The sequence below is a fragment of the Parasteatoda tepidariorum genome, chromosome 10 (genome assembly GCF_043381705.1).
Source record: "Parasteatoda tepidariorum isolate YZ-2023 chromosome 10, CAS_Ptep_4.0, whole genome shotgun sequence".
NCBI classification, from domain to species: domain Eukaryota; kingdom Metazoa; phylum Arthropoda; class Arachnida; order Araneae; family Theridiidae; genus Parasteatoda; species Parasteatoda tepidariorum.
In genome coordinates this window covers 47320110-47337144 of record NC_092213.1, presented here as the reverse complement: position 1 = coordinate 47337144, position 17035 = coordinate 47320110, and the positions used below count along the sequence as shown (strand labels likewise).

Below are 17035 nucleotides of genomic sequence, written 5' to 3'. Positions count from 1 at the left end.
GCTAATTTTCTTCAATAAAAATAAATGTTAGATTTTGAAACTAATTGGTTACCATAATGTTATTTTTCAGGTTTGTTGAAAGATTTTTAGGCAAAAAATTGCATTAACCTTGACTTTTTTTTTCTTCTCAAAATCAAATTCCCATGAACTTGGGGAACCCTGTCACAAATATAGAGAATTGAGTCTTTTTTTTTTTTTTTAAATTCACATCTTCAAAAAAATTTCAATGTAACAATCAGCAGGGAAAAAAAAAACACCGAATCATTCTCTAGCTTTTCAAAATTAGACTAATAACAATTGTAATAGAAAAATTCAAATAATTTTTTCCTTTCAAAATTAATTTTTATTCCTGGGGATTACAAAATTATTAATTATAAATGGAATTACCCCTTCAACAAGATTTTTGTATTGCTGTTTTTTATTATTAAACAGCTTATAAATGAATACATTGATTGTGATAGAAATTTAGTCATAGATGTTAGTTTTATAGAGGTTTGATTTAATAAGACGAAAAAAAATCTCCATCGTGAAAAAGAAATTAATTGACAATTAATCTTTTTTGTCAAATAAACTTTTACAATTGTAATAGGATGTAATATAGTTAAAAATAGCAGCTAAAGAAAATTTCAAAGATACAACCACATTGGTTCTTCCATTAACTATTAATTTCTTTATTTGTTCTTTAAATTTGTTGATATTCATATGTCTGATGCCCTTATAGACATTACCTATTTCATAGCTTTTAAAATTTCTTCAATTTAAATTTTTTAATCATTCTTAATCCTATCATAATTAAATCAATCATTAAATTTTGATAACATTTTATAAAAAGCGAATCCATAAATACTTTAATTCTTTTCTTAACAATCAATGACTAACTTTTTAATTCAATACAAGTGTATAAATCATTGATTCAGTGTTGTGACTTTTCAAATACTAAACTCTATTTTAAATTTCGTTTTTCTGTAAGCTAACATTATAAAAATATAATTAAAAGAATTAATTGAAAACATTATAAAAATAAAGTAGCTAGAAAATAAAGTTAAAAACAAATTTTGATATCTGATAATGGTGATGCTGAATTAATGAGTTATAAACTCATATAGAATCAAAAAGTCAGCTGTTACATTGTATGTTAAAAAAAAGAATAAAAACATTTATATTAGCTTTTTATAAAATGTGATAAAAATTAAATTATAATAGGATTAAGAATAATTAAAAAAAATTTAATTTATGAAATTAAAAAAATTTTAAAAGCTTGGAAATTTTTAATGACTTCACTAAATGATAGCCAATTATTGAAAATCTTTCTAGAGAAAACAAGTGTATATTAGTTTTTTCCTCAAAATCTAATATTTCATTTTATTTTTAAAAATTTTTCTGGATATAAGGTACATTTAAAGTTAATTTCTCGTTTTAAATACATAAGTTTCACATACACTCATAAGGCTAATTCAGTTAACATCAACATTATTAGTTATTACATGTGAGCTTCTTTTCAAAAAAAATTCTAAAAATAGAGTACAAAAATACATTTATTGTAAACGAATTTAAATCTTTTACAACTCTATATCTTTCACTTTATGCTGCAGAAATACAAATATTAGATATAAAGTTGAAATATTTAGTAACATTTATATACATTTAAATGGATCTACAAGGGCCTCTTAATAGCATTTACAGTACAAGTGTGCTTAAGAAATAAATGCACTTCATCAACCAGTAAAATACTAAATTCTCATATATACACATGAAAATCCTTTTTTTAGCAGAAATATCAAACTATTAATAGAAAAAAGAAGCAAGTATAGATCCAAAAAACATTCTTTAAAAGAAAAATTCATCTTGCATTACATATAACCAAATGCACTTTTTAGTAATTAAAAATGTATACATTTGCAATAGTAAATTCCAATAGCATTAATAATTATAATATCAAACATTTTGGTTTGGATAGTCAAGTCCAGCTTAAATAAAAGATCCTATATACAACATATTATAATTTATAAAGCAATGAATAATGTTTATAATTTTCCAAAGGAGTGATCTGAAATTTGTACTTTTTTGGCATTTAATTTTAATTGATAAGCATGGATACTTTTAATTTGGCACCCCTGTTTTTTTTTAATGTAGAAACAATAATTGCTAAAGTATAAAACATAGAAAAGACAAGAATTATGCATCATCAAATCTCGTAAAAGTGAAAACTTACTAATTATGAGTGCAATGCTCAACTAAATTTAGAAATATGTATGTTGACATTTAAAACTCTTAGTATTTTAAACATGAATACATTCTAAAACAAGTACACTTTAGTCTAAATCTAATGAATTTATGTATATACTCGCAGTTAAGCCAATAACTTCTAATTACAGAAAGAAAAAAGAATTTGCTTCATTTTATTACAATTTTTTTTAAAGAAAATTTTTAATCTCCAACTACAAGAAAAAGAAATATCATAGCATTGAAAAAGGTCGCATCTGCTGAAGAAAAATCAAAAAAGGGAATTTATCTTCAACTATATCAGAAATTAATATCATTTGATTGCATTACATATAAAAAAAAGGGGGGGATTTTAAGGGAGAAAAAGAAAAATAAGAAATTTTCAATCAATTACTATATGCAAAAGCAATACGAAATAGAAGAGGATTGTATTTAGAATGTATAAAAATAGGGGGAATTTTAAGTGGGGAGAACTTCAATCGTAATCTACTATATAAAAAAATAATATGGGATAGAAGGAAAATTGATGCCTGAATGGTAGTACTTTGCGCTTACGTGCCACAGGTAGGTTCAAGGTTCTGTCCTCGGACCGAGCAAGAATCACTCATCCTTTCAATGGGTCTATAAAATGAGTACCAAGCATGCTTGGAGGCTAAAAAGTGGGGATTCCGCATTAGGCTGATCACTCAACCAGAACATCTGTGTCTGCAACTCAGAAACCAAGGTCAAGAAAACTGGGATGAGCATAGTAGGTCTTGGCCCTTCATGGGCTATTCCGCCACTGACGTTAGTTAAGAAGGAAAATTTAAAGTAAGAAAAAAGAATAGAATCAGCCAATGGAGAGAAGAAAATAATCAGACATTTCATATACATACATTTTATTAAACTTGGTTCTAATATATCCCATGAATTATCTTGAATGCTTATCGAAGCAATGATGAATTTACACGACACTTAATTTGTCAATTGTAAGAACAAATTGACCCTTTTGCTTTGCATTAAAGAATAGTAGGCTAATACACGAGTATATACAATGTTTCATTTCACCTGCTAAGCTTCAAAATTGACAAAAATTGAAATAAACTTATGGCAGTATCAGGGAATGTAATGTATTATCAATGTTTATAAAAAAAAATTACCTAATACAGTGATTAAATTGGGCTTAAATTAGTGTAGTTTTTTTTTAAAAAAAAACTATCTCACTTTCATGCAACTTTGAAACTTGAAGCAATAATGAATAAATATAACTATTTACAAATAAATAATGATACACAAATATTTCAATTTTCAGGAAAAAATACAAAGGTTTAGATTTAAGAAGTCAATGTTAGGAACATCAAATCTAGAAAAGGTATTTAAAATAGCATTCCCTGAGAAAAATAATCTTAAGAGCAAGGAATTTATTATTCATATAATTAACATTGAAATATTTAGCAAAAAATAATGTACTCAAGTAGACAAAAATAAATCTATTCTAAAAAAGAACAAAATAAATAAACTACATTTAATTTTTAAACTGCTTTGTTTTCAACTAATTCTTAATATTTAGCTATGGATTCTATGATAAGTACTTTAGCCATCGTAATATAAGAAAATAGGACAAAAAAAGCAGAAATTTATGCATTTTAGATAATAAACTGATAGAGATCTTAAAGTTACAAGCCTAATAATAATTCCATTGTGAATCCACTCTGTTTACTTTTTTTTACAATAGATTTCTACATGGTTTTGAAATTTTCAAATTTCATCCCATACTAGGACATGGAAATTTCTTTATAATGCCCTAGACTCACAATGAATCAATTGTAAATTCTCATATCATATGTTTCTTGAACACTATTAACATTGATTTCTAAATGGATCAAAAATCCTGATGTTTTTAATAGGATATTGTTACAACACGTGAATTTTGAATCGTGCATTTCAGCACCTCATCACTTTCAGAAATGCAAATCGTGAATTTATGTGTTCTTCTCAATCATATATTTTTTTTGTTGGTAAATACAGTGGATTTCAACGGATTTAAAAATCCTTTTTGTGTATATATATATTACAATATTATATTGAAAACCTCTGGATCTTGCCTCAAATTCAAAATTGAAAAAGTTAATTTCTTTTCAGAATTGAAAAAATTATATGATTTTCAGAAGTTTCCAGATGTTAGAGGCTGTAGTGTATTTCAGTTGATATAACATAAAGAGCAAATGGGCAGATGCATTGAAAGAGGGAAATATGTATTACTAAAAGAAATAATAAAGACCAGTACTTTGAAAGGTACAGAATTCATCACATACCCTACAGGAATAGTAAGGGCAACTTTTTAATAATTGCCCGCCTATAATACATAATTGATAAAAACATTTTTAAAAAAATTGAAAATTGATTTTATTTAAGAAACTGTGCTAAGGATAAAAACTATCATTTGAAAAAGGGTAAAACTTTGTAGCTCTGAAAGTATTAACATACAATAAGCTCTAAGAATGACTAATAGATTTAAAGTAGAATTTGTATAGGAAAACAAATATTGTTTTAATAAATATATTTTCATTGCAATTACACTAAAATTTTTAAATATGATTTGAAAACTAAATGTAAGCAATTCTAAAGAAAGAAAAAACATTCAATACAACCAAAAATATGATACATGGGCAATATTTCAATTATTGTGAATGACATTTAGTAAATAAAAATAATAATAATATAACTATTCTAACATACTGAAAACATTTTTAATTTGATGACAATTGTCCAAAAAATGCAAAAATATAATTCAATAAACTTATTCATATTCAATGTTAATATATTTTTGAGTTTGCATAAGAAATGTTTGGTTTTAAGATGTATTCAATAGTTTTTTGAAATTTTACACATGAAAAATATCATATTAAAGTATTTAAATTATAAAAGGTCCTTGAATGCTTAATCACAATTTTTTGCTTAACTTGTATTTACAAAAATAAAATAACTTCAGCACTATTATTTTAATAATTTAAAGAAAAGACTCAGTTATCAACAAATAAAAGTTAGTGAGTTTAAAGAAATAGCAAAGTAAATTCAGAAACCAAACATCTCTCGTATACCTGAATTTAATTATAGTTCCAAGTATACATCGGTATACGACATTTAATGAAACGTTAATTAAAAAAAAATATGATAATCTATAATAATTCTAAAAAACACTCATCATAACAGAACTAAAATTTCATTAGCAAAAACAAAAATTATCAAATTGAACTTATTTTATAAAGACAACCAAAAAAATTTTTTTATAATTTTATATAAGAAAGAAAATTTTGAAAGAAAAAAATACTCTTTTTTAAAAAAAGAAATTATTATTAGTTTCACTTACTAGTTGGAATTAAAAAAATATATTTTGCATAAAGTACTTTCTAATCTCAGAATTTTTCATATTGTTTATTAAATTTTAATATAACTTTGGACACACAATGATTAAAATAATGTATTGAGGTAAAAACCAGGAAATTCAGTTGCAGAATAAAAGACATAACTTCACAGATATGACAAAAAAAAAATTAATAATAATAATATTTTAAGCACAAACATAAATTGAGCATCACTCAACAATTGCTAATTTGACTAAAATGTTCATATAAAATTGAGTTCTACAATGTGAAAAGTACTTCAGTAAAAAATTAGAGAATCCCTAATGTGACAATCGAATCAATAATAAGAAGTGAAACACTGATAATGTTTATTTCTTTTATTCAGTTCAGTCGCTCACAGAACAAACATTCTTTGCAATCAACCTTCAAGAGAAAATAGCTTGCTAATGCAACAGTTTTATATTTACTGATAATATGTAAAAGGAAAGGAAAAAGTTTTAATATATATATATTCTCGCACAAAGGACGCGCTCAGATCTCATTTGTTTGTAAAAGAAAATATAGATCACTCATAAATATGATGTCAGAGCAATGTGGCCAACTGGAGAACATCTACGACATCCTGGCTGACCTAAAATGTAAAATATCAATCTAAGTAAGTATCATAATGGAAGTTTCTATATTAACTTGCTCAAATGTGAAACACTGTCAGTTAAACAATTTAAAAAATATTTTACTAAAAAAGAACAGTACACCATGGAATTTTAAGAAATTGAATGAAAGTTTAAAGACAATTTAATATTCACATTAACCACATTGGCATTTCAACTTTTAAATTAACTCATTTTTTTAAGCTTTGATTTACTAAACAATAATTTTAGACACACAATTTCCTGAACTTTTATTAGATTAATTTTAAGTCAATTGGAATGCAAAGAACATAAATGCTTAAATAATTCACATAATTCTGGTATATTTTACTTTTATATCGGCATTTTGCCTCAACTATTATGTAATGCAGTTAACTATAAACTGCATATCATAACACATGATCTCAAGATATACATAGAATTGTCTAGCTTTATTTGAAAACTGGATATATTCACTTGAATATTATAAGAAATATCTTAATTTATGTGACAAAACTAAGTTTGCCAGATTGATAGCTACATTTAACAAATAAGGAAAATTTGGCCAATCATAATTTTTAAAAATTGTTAGAAACAATATTTAGCTAGTAATTATTTATGATAGTAATTACAGTTTGTAAAAATGTATAACTCTCATGCTTGATATACATTTAAACACAAGAACTCTTTGATAAACTGCTTTTATAACAAAATAAAGGTTTAGATTACACAAATTCCAAAAATATACCATAATCTAACTTACCACATATTCAACTGTGCTAGGATATTCGTGTATGTTTTGAAAATCTCCTGGGCCAAGGCAAAGGCCACTCATACTGCCTAGGCACAACCCCACCAACATTCTTTTCAAAATAGCTGAAGATTGAGAACCACCAAATTCTTGACAAGTAGTTATTATTTCCAGGTACCTAAAAATGCCTTACTGTTAATTCTTTATTTTTTTTTTCAGATAAAATTACACTAAGATTATGTTGGATTGACATCAAGACTAAAAAAAGTAAAACATTCTCTCCCGCACCTCATGACATTAATTTATCAATCGGGAGGGCGGGTTACGGAGATAAAGCTTACAAATTTCGAAATTAAAGGTATGATGGGCTCAGTATTAAGCACCAGCCATCTTCACTTCTCAGACAAGTTGCTACCTATCGATCTTAACTCTCTGGCGGTTTAGCAAATGGGCACAATTGGGAGAATGTTTCTCCTTTACATACTATTCCCCTATCTATTAAAATGAAAAAACCGGTTTTGCTAACGAAAAGACTGCAGGTTAAAAAGACATTTTACTTGCAGAACCGTCAGTGGGTTAATCTGGATGGGCTTCACACAGCCACCAAGATTAGAATAATTGCAGAACTGTCAGTGGGTTAATCTGGGTGGGCTTCACACAGCCACCAAGATTAGAATAACTTGCAGAACTGTCAGTGGGTTAATCTGGGTGGGCTCCACACAGCCACCAAGATTAGAATAACTTGCAAAACTGTCAGTGGGTTAATCTGTGTGGGCTTCACGCAGCCACCAAGATTAGAATAACTTGCAGAACTGTCAGTGGGTTAATCTGGGTGGGCTTCACGCAGCCACCAAGATTAGAATAAAGTTCCCACACAAGAACATCTCAGTGCCTAACTCACCCTGTTTCTTCACCAATTTACAATTAATTATAAATAGAACCGAGATGGCTCAGGGGATAGAAAGTTCGCCATCCAATGAGGGGAACCTGGTTCGAATCCCAACGATGGCTGGTCGATATGAATCCGCATCCAGCTTGCCCCGACCACAGTACTGAAGTGAAATATCCTCAGTGGTAGAAGGATGAGGAGCCCCTTTACTGTCAGGCTAACCATGGGAGGTTCTCGTGGTCTTCCTCGCCATGTAACGCGAATGCGGGTTCCATCAAAAAGTTCTCCACTAGGGCAAATTTCTTATAATACTTGCGTGAGTTCTCTTGTTTTTTTGGATTGAGTTCAAAATTACAAGACTACAGAGTTAAACATTGGTAGTCATAAGCCTAAAAAATTGAGTCTGCTGTTCAAGGACGGTTATAAAATAAAATTAATTATAGACAAAAAAATATACATAAGGATTTTTTTTAACTAATAAAAGTACACAATTTCACTATTTTAGAAGAAAATAAAATTTCACATTCAATTCAACTTTGATTTCATTATTATAAACACACTTTTTATTTGAATTGGGGGAAGAAAAAAAATTTCACTAATAAAAATAGTTTACTGAATGAAATAAGAACGAAAATAGAGAGTATCAGTAAAATATCCACAAAAAGATTAAAACCTTTCTTTTTAATCTGATTTTTTCTGACTTAAAAATAAAATTAATTATTGACAAAAAATTATTCAGAAACCAAACANGAATTGGGGGAAGAAAAAAAATTTCACTAATAAAAATAGTTTACTGAATGAAATAAGAACGAAAATAGAGAGTATCAGTAAAATATCCACAAAAAGATTAAAACCTTTTTTTTAATCTGATTTTTTCTGATTTAAAAATAAAATTAATTATTGACAAAAAATTATACATGAGGATTTTTTTTAACTAATAAAAGTACACAATTTCACTATTTTAGAAGAAAATAAAATTTCACATTCAATTCAACTTTGATTTCATTATTATAAACACACTTTTTATTTGAATTGAGAAAAATAATTTTTTCACTAATAAAAATAGTTTACTGAATGAAATAAAAACAAAAATAGAGAGTATCAGTAAAACATCCACAAAAAGATTAAAAAAAATTTTTTAATCTGATTTTTTCTTACCTCATTTAACTTGCAATATTGTGTAGAATAAAGAAAATAAGACAATTTGATTTGATGACTAAATATTAAAACACATCTAGATAAAAATAAATAAAAAAATAATAAAACCCTCATAAATCATATCCAAGAAGCCTTGAATATCATCCCTTTCATTTAAGTATTATAAAATCTGTTTAAGTAAGATAAGATAATTTTTAAAAGTAGGTTGAAATAACTGCTACATTTATGACTGTTACACTTTTTCACATATTAAGATAGGCTAATCAATAAAATCCTTCAACCAAAAATAAGCACCTTTTAGTACTTTTCAAGCACTCAAAAAATATTTTGAGCACTATATACATTAACAAAATGCAAAATAATTTTTAGAGACTATGCATGATCACTATAAAAGCAACTAGTTTCTGACTCTTTTCTTGATTATATTAGACATTATAAAATGATCAAGAGATTTTTTGGTTCGATCTCAGAGAGTAGAAAATGAAGCCTGAAAATGAAAATAACTTGCAAAATGCAATAGAGTTGCATATGAGAGTGCAATAATATCACCGAACCCAGCACAGTAGACGCACATGTGGACTCGCAGGAATGCGCTTTCATACGCTATGGACTGACGGTACGCCGAAGTAAATAGATTGTCGAATTAGTTGTGAAAACGCTGAATAGAACAATGTGAAAAGCATGCTTTTGCAAATTACGTGGCAAAAATCGACATGGTAAAGAAAAGAAAAGATCTCATTTTCAAAAAGGATAAATTAAGAACTTTATAAAAACACCCAATGAAAAAAGCACCTTTTAAGTGCTTTTAAAGAACAAAAATTAAAAATAAGCACCTTCAAGCACTTTTTAAAAACGCTACACATCATGTTTAGGATAAAAACTGAAAAAACTGAACTTGCCATATATGCTATCAGTAAGGTTAGGCATAACTATGCAAATGACTACATCTTTAGGAGAAGAATTGCACAAAATTCAAGCACACTATTATGCCGTAATATAAGAAATATACTAATAATTTACTTTTCTCATTTCTTTAAATGATGTAACTAAATGTGTCAACTTACTTTAAGAGCAGCATTATTAGCCATTGTATGATAAATCCAAAATACTCTAGTGGTTACATAATAGCCAATTACAACATCCACAGTATAATGGCCACGAGAAAGAAGCACCATGAAGACACCTGAACAACTTGATATCCAAACCAGCCAGTGGAGAATGTAGAAGCGTTTAGGGCTATCTGAAATGCCAAAAGAAGACAATCTTATTAACAAGAAATGATATTATGCCTTAAATATAATCAATTTAGATTTGAATCGAAAATTATGACAAAATAATTTATAAACAAGTCTATAATAGCAAAATTTCTAAAATACTTTAAGAAAAGAAAGAACCATAATTGTCTCAGTTATGGTAACCATAATTGTCATTAACCATCATGTCATAACTCAGTAAACCATAATTGTCACTAAACCACTTTCTTTTGAATTATAATGTACGAGTAACATTTTTTCCAAGTTATAAACAACATTTTATTTTGTTGTGGTGAAAAGCAGTAAGTGGCACTCATAATACAAAAGGTAGTGGCCAAGATAACTGATTAACACATTCATTGTCTTGTACAGTACAGAACCCGTTATTCGGAATTCAGAAAACCGGAAAAACCAAAAAACCGGAATGAAATTCGCTAAATTCCAACCCTTAGTGATCCACTAGGACCACTAAGTTTTCATTGCTGGTATGAATACACAGGTCTACTAGGACCACTTATGTATTCTTTTAGTGGTTCAAAAACTTATTATGGTAGTCAAACTTGAGGAAAAAAATCAAATCTTACAATTACATAATTCATGTTATAGTACACATCAAAAGTTATTAATTGCCATTCAGGGTGCGTAGCCAAATTATTCAACAAAAAATAAGCACCTTTTAAGCACTTTTCAAGCACTCAAAAAATATTTTTAAGCACTTTAAAAAAATATCATAATTAGGCAGGGTTGGAAGTTTTGACAATTGACTTAAACCGTCATGTCGAAAAAAAAAAGGAAAAAAAACTTTTGGCTTTGACAATTGTAAAAATCATGAAATTTTGAATTAAGTAAAACGAATGGCGTTTTCATACGCTACAGACTGAAAATATGCCGAAATAGATTGGGGTTGAAATAATTGTGCAAACGTTGAATAGAACAATATGAACTGTGCCTTTTTTCATAATTCGAAGTGAAAATCAACATGGTAAAGGAAAAATCTTATTTTGAAAAAGAGAAAATGAAAATTTTAAAAAAACCCCAATGAAAAAAGCACCTTTAAAGGCTGAAAAACGAAAATCGAAAATAAGCACCTATAGGCACTTTTTTAAAACGCTACGCACCCAGCCATTTATAACACTTTAAAACTAATTAGGTTCATTAGGTCATAAAAATTGAAGATTAGTATTTATTAAAATCTAGTGTAAAAAAGCTAAAATAATATTAGTAAATAGATTAAACACAGAGGTTAGAATGCTGAGACCAAATCAATAAATAAATGAGGTAAACAGAGAAGATCTAACAAAATATTACATTAAAAATTATCTAAAAACTATAAAAGCTTCCAGTAATACAGACCCTCGTCAAAATTAAAATCAATGAAAATTACAGTAAATGTGTAACAAATTGATAAAATGATTTACAGAACTAAAATGTTTTGATAAAATATATATGATACCTGTAAGTCATAAATCTAAAAGAACATACTTTCTCAAGATCCATTGAAGACAAAATTGAAGTTTATTAATACATTGACGTAACAAATTGTAATACTTACACTCTCTAATTACTAAATAGGCCATTGTAAGGACAACTGTGTGACCACTATAAATGTAATCTCCACAAAACGTATGTTTGCCATTAATGGATAATCCAAACCCTGACATCATATATAGGACTCTAGTAACAATAAGGAGAGGGCTTGTAGAATTGGCCTGGAAAAAAAGATTGTTTAAAATTTATAGGTGCAAAAATACTAATTAACTGTTGCTGTTGAAAAATAACTGAATTAAAAAAGTAAGAACTATGAAAAAAAATTTACATTGATAAATTGTAAGCATATCGAAATACTAAAATGTTTTATTAGACATTTTTATTAAAATTTATCATGGGAGATGAGAATAGGTCAGGATGGGCAAGCTTTAAAAATCAAAGAATTTTTTTTATTTCGAAAAAAAAAAAACTAGCACAGCTACTTTTTACTTATAATTTAAACTTAAATTGTTCGATTGCTTTTAAATATTTTCAGTTGTAAATAAAATTATTTCAAAAGAATTTCATGTTCAGAGTTACATGCAGATAATATTTTAACAGTTAGTACAGACCTAAAAAAAATTTAAGGTGGTTTATTTTGATAAATTTAAAAATGATTAAAAGCATCTAGACAAAATGATCTAAAGTTAAAACTGTATGAAAAAAAATATTTTAATGAAAAAATTGATTAAGTTTTTAAAAAATGACAGAAAAATAATACAAATATTTATATACCAAAGTTTTAAATCAACAAACAAAATATTTTTGTACAAGCAAAAGATGCCATAAGATACAACTACATTATGCTACAAAAAAGTAAAAGAAATAGTTCAATATATATCAGGGGTCCGTCTAGGTTTTTCTGAGAGGTACCTATTTTGTGAAAATTTTTAGACTTAATTTGTGAAAATTAAAAATTATATTAAAAAATCAACACAAAAAAATGGTAAAAATATGGATTTATTGTTTCTTACGAGACACAAAAATAAAATTTTAAGAAAAAGTACTTTGTGAATCTACCATTTTTCCTAAAGTTGAATTTGTGAAGGTACTGCTAAATGATAGTAAATTTAGCTTGGACAGACCCCTGTATTTATATATATTGTATTTATGTATTTTACAACACAAATATTTTTAGTAGGATGAATTGGCTAAGAAAGATTACATTTAGAAGTTTAAGAGGATTTCATTCCATCTTATTTTTCATTGTCATTAAAAGGAAGTAAGTGATTACCGTTAATTGGAAAAAACATGAATACATGGAAATATTTCAGAAATTTGATTTAAATATCTAACATTAATAGAAACTAAATGGTTTTGTTCTAATAAAATAATGGTTCTTAATTACTTACATTTTATCATTTAATTTTAAAACTCAGTAAAAATAATGAAATTATGCTTTAGAAATGAGTAGACGATAATATTAAGATTTTAGTTGGCAACATATCAAATATTTAATTTAATATATAGCAAACTAAAAATTTTTAGTATGTGTTCTTTTTACAATGCGGCAAAAGTTTAACCAAAAAATATGGTGTTAAGGNCTCCATTTTTTTTTTTTCTTTTTAAGATTATTTCCACAAAAAAAAAATTTTTTTAGTTGGGTTTAACAATAAAAAAACGGCTTTTTGTAACGATTCAGAAAACCGGAAAAATCAGTTATCCGGAATAGTGATGGTCCCGATCGTTCCGGATAATCGGTTCCCTACTGTATATACATAATATTTTTTTTTTTTACAACACAAATATTTTTAGTAGGATGAATTGGCTCCTACGAAAGATTACATTTAGAAGTTTAAGAGGATTTCATTCAATCCTATTTTTCATTGTCATAAAAAAGAAGCAAGTGATTACTGTTATTTGGAAAAAATATGAATACATGGAAATATTTCAGAAATTTGATTAAAATATTTCACATTAATAGAAACTAAATGGTTTTGTTCTAATAAAAATAATGGTTCTTAATTACTTTTTATTATTTAATTTTAAAACTCAGAAAAAATAAGGAAATTATGCTTTATAAATTAGTCAACGATAATATTAAGATTTCAGTTGGCAACGTATCAAATATTTAATTTAATATATAGCAAACTAAAAATTTGTAGTACGTGTTCTTGAAATATTCTGTTAAGGCAATTAAATTACATATTATAAGATTCTAGACAGATAAACCAATCTCTTCCTTAGATATACGTGAAAATTAAAGACTGTATTGAAGTATATTATTATTATTATAAAAAAAAGATGCTTTTAATTTGAAATTACATAATAGCAAAACATAACTTTCAGGTTCAAGCAAGGGTGATTGTGAGCCCAAGTCAAAATTCCGGAAAATTTCTTGAGTCAAAAAAAAAGTTTAAATTGAAAAATTAGAAAGAAAAAAATTTAAACGAGGTTTTTTCCCTTTTTCTCAATATTTCTTAGTTTACTTAAAATATATTTAAAATTTTACACATAGATCTGAAGAAGTAATTACAATTTACAAATATGTCTTTCTTGAGTTTATGATTATAACAACTATTTACTGATAAAATGAATATTAATCATGAATATAAGCTTATAAAGTATATCTCTGGCTCTCCCTAACAAACAAATAAAATAAACTGTGTTTTTAAGTTCCACTTTTGAAAATTTGATTTTCGTAAACTTCTGTAATCAACGATTTTTTTAAACGTCTGGATCCTCGATTTCCGGAAACCTCCAGATCACTGTTAGCGAAAAGTCTGGAAATCCGGATTTTTTCCGGAGTACAATCAGCCCTGGGGTCAAGGGGGAAAAATTCAAACAGAGGTAATGAGATGGGAACACAATGTAATGAATTCTAACAGACTGAAAAAATATAAAGGAAAAAATAAAGAGGAAAGAAAAGTGGTAATATCATAAAATGTGAAATATATGCTTATACGAATAAGATAAATCCAAAAATAATTTTATAAATAACAAGAGAAAAGGTAAGAAAAAAAACAGCAAAAATAAAGTTCTAGACAAACAAACAAAAAATACTAAAATTTTTTCTAAAGATAACAAAAAACCAGTTTTAAGTTTTTAAACAACCCTCATTTTTATCACAGTTACCTCACTTAATAATATAAATGTTAATTATTTTTAAAACAAAGCAAAATTATAAAAGTAAAAATACTTACTTTAGGAGAGCAATAATATGTAGTGCTCGCCACTGGAACTTGCGTTACGAACATTGTAATACTGCGCATGAAGTAAAGAAGGCCTATGATTACAAAACACCTTCGCAAAATGATAAACCTAAAATATGAAAGTAGAAAAATTAAAAAAATTAAGTGAATTCTGTCATTTCATTTTTAGCAATACCCCTTATGTAACACAAAAATAATGAAAGACCTTAAAAGATTTATGTAAATTTATTACAATGCAGTTAAATTACACACATTTCAATAAAAATTTTCATCATTAAGATGGCACTTTCTTATATCATATTTATTCTTAAACTATACTAATTTTCAAAGAAGAATTTAAACAAAAAATTAATAAAAGGTCAGTTTTCAAATATTTTTTGAAACACATTTCATTAGTAACTAAGATTTTAGACAAGATCTAAAATATACTTGTCAACTTCACCCATTTAGGGCAGAAAATTAATTTTTCTAAATTATATTTAATATAAGTACTTGGAGAGTTAGTAAGCAGCAGCAAACTCCATTAATAAAAAATAATAATAATATTCTATTGAATTTCAACATTTAAGACTGTATTGAATTTTTAACAAAAATATATGTTAATTTTTGCCAAGTGGCTCAAGTATTACGCTATCTACACCAAACAGTACATTAAAACTTTTTATGCATAGACAGTGCACACAGTTTAATGTGTTTACATCAGTCCCTAAAGCTTTTGATTCCAACAAACATCAGAGACCTCTAACAGAACTACTATAGAACTACTTTGCATAAAAATGAGAGATTTTCATGGCAAGTATAAACATATAATAGGTTTCATTAAAGAATATTTACATAAATTTATAAAATTTTCAATTAAATCCTTAAGTGAAACTATTCCACATTTAATGTCAGTTTAAAGATACACAAATTTATAAAGTCACTTGTCCTCAATGAATTTCTTGAGCAAAAATTAAAAAATACCTACACTATCTAACAATTTAGACAGAAAACTAAACAATGAAAGCATTTATTTTTTCAAAAGAAATACTAACTGCCATACACATACAAAACCCATGCCCCCAACCCTCCTATGACTTCCTAGAGAAATGAAAATAATTAGTAATTTAAGTGACAGATTTCTTAGAAAACAGAATCAAAATATTGTGACAGGGCTCACCATGTAGATCCCGCTAGCTGAAGAAATGATGCTGCTTATATTAAATAAATAATGGTGTTCTTGTGAATTAAATACCTGCTAGCAAAGTCATGATGGGAGTTAACATTGATTAGCTGTTGAAATGTGACATTCGTTTATGTTAACAACTGCTCTTTCCATTTTATTTGGAGTAAACTCAGTGCGTCAAATATGAATTCTCTTAAGTGTCACATTCTATATTCTTTCACAAAGAAAGATTTGGTTTATCTCTTACTTAACACATAGACAGGCATGAAGCCTGATAACACAAACTAAATATGCAATAAAGTTGTCAGGTACACAAAACTAAAGTATTCATAGTTACAATGAAATACATTAACAAATAAAAACTATGTCAAAAAAAATATAGACAAGAAAGAATTATAACGTTCTAACTTTTGTGAACATACTTAGCCAGCAATATCTAGATTATTAATACACCATCTTACCAGCTGGCACTTTGAGGTTATAGGTCAGGCAGTTGTGTATCAGTGGTCCTCTTTGGGCAATAAAGTATCCCATTTGATGATATTAAGTAGTTGATTCCCCTTAAGGGGCCATCCACAAATGTCACATTTGGCAACGAGGGAAGGGATTTGAAAAATAGTCACACCTTATAACGAGGGGGATGAAGGGTAAAGACGGCAACACACATTTCTATACTTTTTTTCATCATAATAAGTTCCTACTAATAAATTTGTTATGCTAAGAAGTGCCGAAAGTAAAAAAAAAAAAAAAAAATCTGAAAAATTGATCTATAGCAAGTGTTTTGCATCAAAGCTTCTAGCATTTGTGATATTTAGAATAACACGTAGGAATTACAGATAACATGATGTGAAGATTTAAGGGTAAGTTGAGATATAATTTGAAGTGTGAGACTTTTAATGAAAAAGGGTGGAGAGGGTCAAAAATATTGAAAGGAGTGTCATAGC

At 27.2% G+C, this 17035-nt stretch overlaps 1 protein-coding gene across 6 annotated transcripts in view; it reads right to left on the bottom strand.

The window, feature by feature from the left end:
- Positions 1-1517: 1517 nt before the first annotated feature.
- LOC107455859 (phosphatidylcholine:ceramide cholinephosphotransferase 1) overlaps positions 1518-17035 on the bottom strand; it is a 75884-nt gene continuing 60366 nt past the window's right edge. For all 6 annotated transcript variants that reach the window (XM_043045120.2, XM_071186770.1, XM_043045116.2 and 3 more), the window contains 5 exons: positions 14918-15035; positions 11800-11956; positions 10059-10234; positions 6960-7125; positions 1518-6198 (listed from right to left, as the gene is read on the bottom strand). In XM_043045120.2, coding sequence (XP_042901054.1) covers positions 6976-7125; positions 10059-10234; positions 11800-11956; positions 14918-15035 — 601 coding nt within the window. In that variant the 3' untranslated portion in view covers positions 1518-6198; positions 6960-6975. The remainder of the gene's footprint in view (positions 6199-6959; positions 7126-10058; positions 10235-11799; positions 11957-14917; positions 15036-17035) is intronic.